This window comes from Tigriopus californicus, chromosome 9 (assembly GCF_007210705.1).
Source record: "Tigriopus californicus strain San Diego chromosome 9, Tcal_SD_v2.1, whole genome shotgun sequence".
NCBI lineage: Eukaryota > Metazoa > Arthropoda > Copepoda > Harpacticoida > Harpacticidae > Tigriopus > Tigriopus californicus.
In genome coordinates, this window is record NC_081448.1 from 568,507 (window position 1) to 578,886 (window position 10,380).

Consider the following 10,380-nt stretch of genomic DNA (forward strand, 5'->3'; position numbering starts at 1 on the left):
AGAGGGAAAGTGTCCATGTGGTTGGACGAGTAGAACAAGGTGAAACCTGTGTTCCATGAACGGAACTCTGCCAAAGTGCACGAAGAAGAAAGTTTCTCCGGTTTTAGGGCAAGGTTGATCTTGGAGATGTTTTGGTGGTTGGAGCTTGACGAATCTGGTCGACTTGGCCCTGAGCACGAACAGAGGCGGAAGTTTTGGGAATGCGTTCCCGGAGCTTGGAAACATCCTTGGAGAATTTCGTGACATGGGAATCCTCTTTGGTGAATGAGTCACCATCCAAATGTCCGCTTGACGATGCCACCAGTACTTCTTCCAGTGTTCAGGGAGTCCTCAACTTTGGCAAAGAGGCCATTAATCCTCTCTACCATGGAGATATCCCAATCAGATGCGTCCAACGAATCCACATCGGAAAGGAAGGAGTCGCAAGCGATGAAATGCCGTGAGAAGACGCTCTTCCTTGAGATCAGTGATTGTTTAGCCGAGTCCATGATATAACGTACGATGAGTCGTGAGTGGTGGAATAATTGAACCACGGGTAAGATTCGTGAAGGATGTGCGGAGCGTCAGGACGGTTGGGGCACAAACGAATCTGGGTAAGGACGTGTTCCAAAAGAATCGAAGAGATTGAGATGGAAGTGGGGCGAAAGTCCTTAAAACTGCTGCGCCATGTTGAGATATCAAAAAGTACGTATATTCAAGATGGAGTTGGGAAGTGAAGTGGTAGAACGGGTATTGGAAAAAGGGAACTAGAAATACCAGTATTGGCATAGAGGGAGTGAGTGAGTTAATAGATAAGAGAAAGGATAGATGGCGTTATATGAAGACTTATCACCAGGCAATCCCAGAGCCATCCGCACACTGGTGGGAAATCCACGCCCTGGCTGGCATTCCTCACTGGCAGGTACACCAGTGGGCGATCCACAGACCAGGGCTCCGGGCATCTGGCCTCCACAAGGGGCAACTGGCCTCCACACAGGCAAAACGGAAAGACTCTTGCCAGCTGCAAGGCCCTCTCCTCCACATCACTCAAATGAGGAGACACGCTCAATCCCCAAAGGGGAGAGCAACACAATGGATAGAGGGCAGCAGCCGGCCAAACCGACTGCGCCATGTCATGATCTCGTTGGAAGCGTATTGAGATGACTGCTTTATTATTTGACTAGAACGGGTTTATATACATGTTGATACATGTTGTTGGGGGGGGCTCGATATAGTAGCCCTCAACCATGTCCAGAAATCCTGCGACGTCTATCGTCCCCCCAGGCTCGGTTCGAGCATTCTTAACGATTCCCCTCGATGCATTCCTAACCCAATAACACCTTGGCTAAGAGATCGCCCATAAGGTGAGGAGAGTCTAATTCGGCTTTATCCACCATAGACGATCATCGAAGAAAAGCGCCATAGAAATCGCACATAACTCCTCTCACAATTGTCCTTAACTGAGGGCCAAGCGCGAAGTTTCTCCAAAAACTTGTTGGCGATAAGCAGACCATTTCCATAACGTCGTGAAAGAAGGCGTTTGGCCTCGGAACAGCATAAATCGTCGGGAAGAACAACACAGCCATCAATTAAATGCTTAGGTTCCCCTTCTTTGACTTGTGACAAGCGGTGCAATTGCGATCTTTGATCTGTGAGGTTCCTCTTAATTACATCCTCCAAAGTGTCTGAAGTTGATGGGATTTCCTTTCAAAGGCTCAATGCGATGGCTGAAGGCTACCTGTCTTCTCATCATGTCGACTATCATTGAGGATTCGGATGGGTCTTGAAGCGTATGAGGCTGGAAGTGATTAGCAGCCGGGTTGAGATCTTCCTGGTGCCTTTGATCATGAGCAATCTTCTTATTTACGTCCGGCTTGGAAAGGATTGAGTCTTTCAACGGATGCTGCCCACTCTTTTCCATGGCCATGGATGTTCGTGGCGTCGTTTCCTCTTCTTCAATCCGATCTCTGACTCGCATTTCCGCTTCCAAGGTTGCTAAATCCGTTTCTCGCTTAGCCTGATTGATTCGAGCATCTTAGGCTAACCGCTCTATCTCCATCTGCGCCATTTTGTCGGCACTCGCCATCTCGGCGCTCTTCTTGGCCAATTCAGGGACTCTAGAGGTTAGAGGCAGTGGATCTTACGCTTTCGTGTGACTGAATGCTGTGATGACTATCCACGTCGCTTTGGTCGACCATCAAGTTGCGTAGGAAAACAGAGAACTCCATTGATTTCTTTTGGATCTGCTCGGTGATTAGATCCACCTCCGAGCACTCCCTTTCGTCTGATAAGGTCCTCCACTCTGCGATTAGAGCCTGAGTGCTGGAAAACAACTTCAAATGAGATGGCACTTTTGAGCGTGGGACGGGAGATCTTGGATGGCCCCTTGAACTTTGCCTTCCACGATTAATCTCTTGTGAGCCCGCTCTTGCCTCGTCATGACGCCAAGGGGCTCCAACGGTTGCGTCTGACTTGGATTTGCGTCGTTGGGAGATGCCCGGTTTTGACACTCCTTCCCCACGTTCTCGCCAATTTCATCCTTATCCATACGCTCAAATCCCCACTATGTGAGATTAATGTTTTTCACTGAAACTGCAAGCATGGCTAGGGCCTGGATTCACTACGCAAACACACCACGAATCGATGAAAACACTACATTTAAATGATTATCAATTATATAACATGAAAAACAGTTCGCCTCTTTTGGCTGGACTCTGGATTAGCTTTTCGCGCCCCCGGATATCCGCAATGGCAGCACCGATTGGCGCGATAGAACACAAATGTCAAAAAAATAGCAACGCCATCTAGCGAATGGGTTTTCGCCTTCACAATATTGATTTATAAAAATCTATTTTTTTGGGGTTTATTTTTTTACGGGCTTTTCTAAGATACAATGAATGTAATCCCCTGTACTATTAAAATGAAAGGCTATAATTCGTCTATTCATTACCTTACAATCTTTATATGAAATTTGGTCTACCAACGAATTTGAGTTGTCAGATTACAGTTAAAATTACTTTGGACAAAAAGAGTAATTCATTGCACATCCACCACTAGCCAAAAGAATGATGTTACTCGCTAAAGGTACCTTTCCTAAAATTTGGATGACCGTTGATACAAGTTTTTTTTGCCTCATTAAGAATATGCTTCGCAAAATTAGATTTTTTTCTTGCTCTAAAAATGTCCTAAGATTTGAAACTTTCCCATCAACGTGTTCCACTAATGAACCTTGAAATGGAAGTTAGTTAGAAAAATTAGCTGTATTTTAATATTTAAAGGAGTCAATCTTTTAGTTCCTTTGGCCAAGGAATTTTGCTTTGTTTACAACACTGATTTTTCTTATCTTAATCTATTCGATAGCTTTGAAGTACTTTGTATACCAACTATGTTTCTTTGCAGGGTTTGAAGTAACGGCAATGGAACGAGTTTTTTAGCCTTCCCTTTACCGTTACTTTCTTCTCTACTTAACGAGCGATTTTTTTAAATTCCCTCTCCAATGCAATGTCCTTCCCCCTAGTCAGCATGGGTTCTGAGCACATTTTAGCACGGCTACCCAACTGATTGAACATATAGAGCAAGTTATTGAGAAACTAGAGAGACATGAGTAAGTTGATATTGTCTGTCTTGATCTTGCCAAGGCCTTTCATATAGTAGATCATGGCCTTTTCTTGAATAGACTTCATGACATTGGGATCTAAGGCAAGGTTCTCAATTGGATAAGAAGCTTCATTCATGGTAGGGCAGCAAATTTTTAAGGTCGAGGGGTCCCTTAGTGACATACATGATGTCAAGTTGGGTGTTCCCCAGGGCTCCATCTTAGGGCCCCTCCTTTTTATGATATAATTTGCCGCCTTCAAAAGATTAGTATTTCTGCCAGTCTCTCTTCTTATGCTGACGATACAAAGTCAGTTTCGGGTAGGAATGGCCAAGATTCTAGTAGCCTTGCAAAGGACTTACATGGAATCTACTCATGGTTAACTGAGAGTAATATGGGCCTGAACGGAATGAAATTCCGCTCAATGACGTTTGGGTCAACTCCTCCAAATACTCCACACTTAGATAATGGAGGCAATGATATTGAGTAAGTCCCATCTATGAAATACTTCAGTGTATTCCTCCAAAATAATGGAAAGTTCGATGAGCATATCCAGTTGAAGGTGGGTAAAGCTTTTCAAATGTATGGTTGGATATATCGCACGTTTAAATCCAGAGATAGTATCACGATGCTAACTCTGTACAAGTCGATTCTTCAGCCGCATCTTGAATATGCCTCTCCCATTTGGGCTCCAATGAGTTCCGCAGATTTGCAAAAGGTCGAACAAGTCCAAAGATGTTTTACTAGGAACATTGAGGATATGAGAGAGCTCTCGTACTGGGAGAGGTTAGAAAGGTTGGTATTGTACAATATTCAGAGAAGGTACGAAAGGTATCTGGTATTGTACGTTTTCAAAAGCATTCAGGAGCTTTGTCCCAACCCAGGATTTAGGGTCAATTCTAGTGATCGTTGCGGCTTAATGTGCGTTTTAAGAGCAGCTTCAAGTCCTCGAGAATCCAGGCTAGTTCGAACAATGAAGGCCAACTCTCTTCTTTCTCGGGCTCCTTCACTGTTTGAGTTGCTTCCCTCTAATATTCGTAGGGACTACGTAGGCCTTGTTGATCCGGTTGCATCTTTCAAGTCAGACTTGGACAAATGTTTAAGTACCATTCCAGATCAATCCTGCATTCAAGGACTAGTTTGGTCTGCCGACTCAAAGAAGCCCTTGAGAAACCAAAGCAAACCAAAAAAATGACGTACTTGCCACTGATAGTATCAAATAAATTAACGCAGGAGTTATTTGTTTCACGTCATATCTACTAAATGTTAAAAATATCGCGTAAGCGTTTTTCACAGTTTTAGGTTCTTTGTTGCCATGAACTATTGAGCCTTTTTAAATACCTTGCTTAATTTTAGCATCACTTATTTCGCCTAAGTACGGAGGTCAAAGCATGTAAATAATAAAGCATTGCAAGTAAATATGACAAGATTGGAAGGTCCAACATCTCCAATGTTATTATCAGCGAGCACACTTTTTAGTTCTGATATTCCCGTTCAGAATACTTTATGCGAAGTTAGTAATAATGGCACTTTCTGTGAAGATTGCCTAATATCTTTTATTTTCCTTCAGTTGTGAAAACAAAATTTAAACGCCGATCTGGAGGGTGTATAAAAGGAACTAATAACGAGTAATTCTCGGGTCTTTGTGTCTTTGCGATAACGCCATTTTAAAATGTAATAGGATTATGCTGCCTTTTCCGAAAAAAGGAACGAGATACTGTGATTTCGTAACTTGCAAATTCGTCACTACTGCCCTATAAATTCCTCTCTGGTTAATGATCAAGATGTAAAGAGCAATCGCATCTAAGGTCATCAAAAAGCTTTTCGATTGCGATGGAGGTCTACGATATAGATTCTGAAAATAGAAGCACCTCACACGATTGATCCTTGACGTCATTTTTTAAGTTTTCTGCATTTTCCGTCAGTCCAATCTTGTCAAATATGTAAGCATGGTTTGCTCTTGCCTTTCTTTTGACTCAAAAGGTTTAAACTTTGTGGGCGAGTGAACCAAATCCGCATCTGAAATATAGATTGGGGTCATTTCATTCATCCATTATAAAACTTCGACTTGCCATTGTCAGGCTCGGGACTGTTTTTAGGACTGTGGATTGACTTTCATTGACATATCAAGGCTTCCCGAAGGGTTAGGACTCTTGATGACTGAGGTGCATTTTCGTCCCTTGCTATTTTAGAGCAATGACATTGATTATGCTCGAATACGAAAAACGTTGCCTTGCAAGTCTGGTGTTGGAAAAAAAATCATAATATTGTTAGTATAATGTCAACATACTTTGGCAACAAGATTCGTCAATGGATCAACAACTTGCTTGAGTGCCAAGTACTGTCCTATTTGAGTGCAAAACAGTCATTAAAAATCGATGTCAACTATTCGTTGGAAACAACGTGGGGGATAACTAATTCCACAGACTCTATTTCGGGTTTAAATGCTCGCAAGACAAGTCCATGTCATCGTCCACCCCTTCCTCATATAATAACTCACTACCACTCCAAGCACATGTGGTCCTCACCTAAACAAGAGCTATTTTGGAGTGATCTCGCGATGATGATGACGACCACGACGACCACGATGATGATGACGCTTATTTGGTGTGTCTTCCCAAGTTCAAAACAATCATACCCCACCCACTGTTCAAATCATCGTCCATCCCACCAAATCAACAACAACGACGGAAACCCACCATGTCATCCAGTTGGAAATTTGAACAGTGCTCTTTCCATTTTCCCCCTTGTCTCCTCCAAGGGCGGGCGAATTTTGCTTACATGGGACAACTCCAACCCTGGACAGCACTATGTAGTTTGGCGAAGTTTTTTGATTTCCCCCAAATACTTAATGATGCCAGCCCAACTTGAAAAGTCATCCGCGTTCCCACCCTGCCTTTGCTCTCTGGACTCCTTTCGTACTGTGTGCGTGTTGCTTGTAACCGGGTGAAAATATCTCCCCAGCCGTACTGAGGACAAGAGGTACTCGTGTAATGATGATCAAGTCAACGGCGATGTTGACGATGATAGTAGTGGTAGAAGTAATAGTACTGGTGCTACTTACTGCAGTATTGGTGGTAGTGGTGGCTTTTTCTCGGGAAAAGAAAGAAGGACGCTTTCCTTTGGAGTGAGGGAGACGCTTCAAACCCCGCTGTCGCTAGCTCAGGTTGTTGCTCCCTTTTGTTTCAGTCGGTCTCTGACACTCCCTGTGAAAACACGCTCATTCAAGCCTCTTCAACTCAAGGTACGGCATTAATAATTCATAATGACTGACTTCATAATCATTTTTATGATGACTATTAAGTTGATTCTTTGGTATATGGGGAATTTCAAACTCAACACAGTCTTTCACCTGGACTTCGAAGCTTACAATTGTCTTGAAAGCCACTCTCATATGATTGCAAAGAAGAAATTTAAATTCTAAATTCCTCAAACTCACCATATTCTGTTTTACAAAGACATTCTTGGCGGTCCTCTGAATGCGGATTTTGGAGATATTTATTGTCCGCATTTTAATTCTTTTATAATACCATACATTATTCGTAGATAGCCTTTATTATATTATATCCAAAATCCATTTGAAACATTGTTGCATAGGGCCTTTAGCAGATAGCTAGATTTCAAGATTTCTATTAAAATTGTGACAACTAGACTTGACTTATTGTTTCTTAATTCACTATGGCCGGCACATACATACGAAAATGTCAATTACTTTTAGTGGGAATATAAATCAGCTGACAGAAGATGCACTGGGGTGTTAGTTAGCAGAATTCTCTCCAAACTTATGTCAGAAAATCTTTGAAATACTTTAGGGGAGGGTAAATTCCGCCTTTGCATGACGAGATGATAATTTTCGACTCGTACACAGTTCGTGTTAATTGCAAACTTAAAATGTGGATGAGCTCCACCCAGATTCATGAAGGGTTTACAAGCATTGTCTCAAGTGGAAACATTGTCTCGTAAGTGAAAAGCGCTTTTTTCGGTCGGACAACTCCCTCCTTCTCAAGATTAGTTCTCGATGCCCGCTTTTTAAATCGACTCCTCGAACCAATTCGTCGTCCAAAAAAGTTGATGCATGACTCCCAAACCATAATAACACCTGTCATGCCACCAACGGATATTTCCTTCCCCTCTTGCCCCCATCCAACGGTTGGAACCTGAACGAGCATTCAGAGAGCTGCACTCCTCTTCTACCGAACATCGACTGCTTGTACAGCATTATCATTGGACAAAAGGACGGACAAACCCAACGAAAGCGAGAGAGGAAACCAGAGCGTCTCTCTCGTGGACCGAGATGGGCTTCTTCCCCTTGGCAATTTGGCTTGTCATAATGGGAGTGCAGGTTTAAAGGGAAATGGCTTAGTTCCTGTGCTACGTAAGCTTCTTTCAATGGGTAAGAGCTGAAAAAGAAACCTCGCTCAAAATTTGGGGAACAGGCCCTTGCCATGCATGGGTATATAATCATCTTAATGATATTATTGATGGTGTTCGACAAATTGGAGTCGGGTCGAATAAGGTTTTATGGATGGAGAGATCGGAGGGAGGTCACTCCATCCATCTAATAGTCATCATGTCGTGCCTCTGGTGGCGGCGGACTATTTAGATAGATTCACAGCATCTGTACGTACGTACGTACGCACTTGCAGCTCGTAGCAACACTCAATTCAGATGAGGTTCATTAAGTAGAAAATTGAACCACACACCAAGATGGTGTTCAATTTTGGGACCAACCACTCCAGCTTAGTACTCAATTGGACAGGCCATGGCTTCTATTAATACACGACGAAAATTTACATTGAGCATCAAAGCAGACGGAAAAGAGCAAGCTCGTTGTTTTTTTTGGAGTCAAAAAAGTAGAAATGTGATGTGGCTGGAAATTTTTTATCGCATTTAACGAATGTAGCGAAATTTTATAATTCTCTGTACCACGATTGTTACATGAAAGAAAATTTCAAATGATTTGTGAAAGACGCTTGAGTTACGTACTGTTTGCATGTTTCTCTGCATGCATCATCACATCCAATCTTCATTTTTCCGTCCGATGTGAGAACGATTATCCTACATTTATACTGTTTTCCATGTTCGTTTCTAGTTTTGTGTCTGGTCATGTCTGACTCGAAATCCGCGTCTCAAGCTGACTTGAACGAGTCCAATATGCCTCTCCTGGATGATGATGCCCAACAAAAAGGTCTGGAAGACAAGGAACACATTGAGATGAAGGAGGAGAAGGACGACAGCCAAGAAACCGAGAAGCAGGCCGAGGATTCCTCCTCCTCTTCCACGACCAACAAGAAGGGTAACAAGAAAAACAAGGCCGAGAAAAAGATCAAGGAGAAGAAGGAGAAGGGCCCCGGATGCGTGCAGAAAATGTCCGCCGGGCTCAACTTGGAAGACCGGGACCGACACGCTATCAACACCGAAATTGACGTGAGTTGTTAACGAGGTGGCTTCACAAAAGGGACGACTGAATACCATGAATACCACGACACCTTTACTCAGACAAAACAAGATGGTTTGAAGGGATTTCAATAGCTATGAATGAAAAGCTTCACTTGAGTCATGCCATGGACTTCTAGAGATGTGGACTGTGAACGGAAGCCAAAATTTCGTATCTCCTAAACCGTTCATCTTATTCCAAATAAGCACTTGTTCCTACCTCAAGATCTTGTTAAATGGATAAACTTGGCCAAGTTTGAGTCCAAACCTATGCTTAGGGAACTCAGGAGACATGGTCAAAGTTATGTAGTAAACACGATATAAAATTCGAACTTTCGGCCTGCTCTTGGTTAGCCACATAAGCTTTTGACACCCTAACTTTTGAACGATCCACTTTACAAGTAAATGATATTAAAATGACCTACCTTTAATTTAAGAGATCTCCGTTTCTTATTTTCTACTTTGTTCGAAAAGTGGCTCAGAGTCGCTATGATCAAGAGCAGGCCGATTAGGCTGGAAGCTCATTCGCAGTCCATGTTTCTAGAAATCCATGGTCATGCACATCGAATTCAAAAATCATGTCACTAAGATGTCTGGCTATCGCAAGCGCGTTCTGTATCTTCTATCTTACTATCCTTTTTTTGTAGTCAATGTGAAAAGGCTGGTCCAATTTCATGTCAATGGGTATTGGATGATGATCTAAATGACTGTTGCTCTCCTCTCTAGTTGGGCTTTGACGATGTGTTGGCCGAGCCGATGAATGCCCATGGCTTTGAGGGCGTGTGGAAGCTTTCATTTGTGGTGTTCAGCCAAACCAAGATGTGGTTCTACCGCCTGTTCGCCGCTCTCTTGGCCATTCCCGCAGCTTTGATTTGGGGCTTCATTTTCTCATTGGTGTCCGTGTTCTACATCTGGGTCGGGGCGCCCATTCTGAAGCTCTTTGACTTCTTCGTGTTCGTTGTGCGCAGGGTAAGTTATCGCATGACATAAATATTTTTGGATTGGTTTTGCAACCGATGCAAAGAATGTCATTTGATGTACGAACCATCATGTCTGAATGTATGAAAACAAGTCATAACAAGAAATGGTCAAGAACAGTAGTAAAACACTTGATCTATCAACGAGTTGGTGTTAGCCGGTCTAAGAAGCCCCTGAACATAGGGTTGATCCGGGATTTTGGACAAATGCTGATCCAAACAAGTTTTGAAGGAGAAGACGGGGTCAAATGTCGGGGACAGGGTCAGATGACTATCAATTATTGCTGTCCAAGCAGGGTGGTATCATGAGTCTCTATGGTTGTTTTTAGGTCTGGGTTGGGTGCATTCGATGCACGTTGGAGCCCGTTTGCGAGGCATTGGGCACGGTCTTTT

At 43.0% G+C, this 10,380-nt stretch overlaps 1 protein-coding gene across 1 annotated transcript in view; it reads left to right on the top strand.

The window, feature by feature from the left end:
• Positions 1-6,662: 6,662 nt before the first annotated feature.
• Positions 6,663-10,380, top strand: part of LOC131887130 (caveolin-3-like) — a gene marked incomplete in the record, with an annotated part of 3,895 nt that continues 177 nt past the window's right edge. The window contains 4 exon segments of the mRNA XM_059235657.1: positions 6,663-6,818; positions 8,667-9,001; positions 9,737-9,979; positions 10,317-10,380. Of these exon segments, the coding sequence (XP_059091640.1) occupies positions 8,681-9,001; positions 9,737-9,979; positions 10,317-10,380 (628 nt within the window).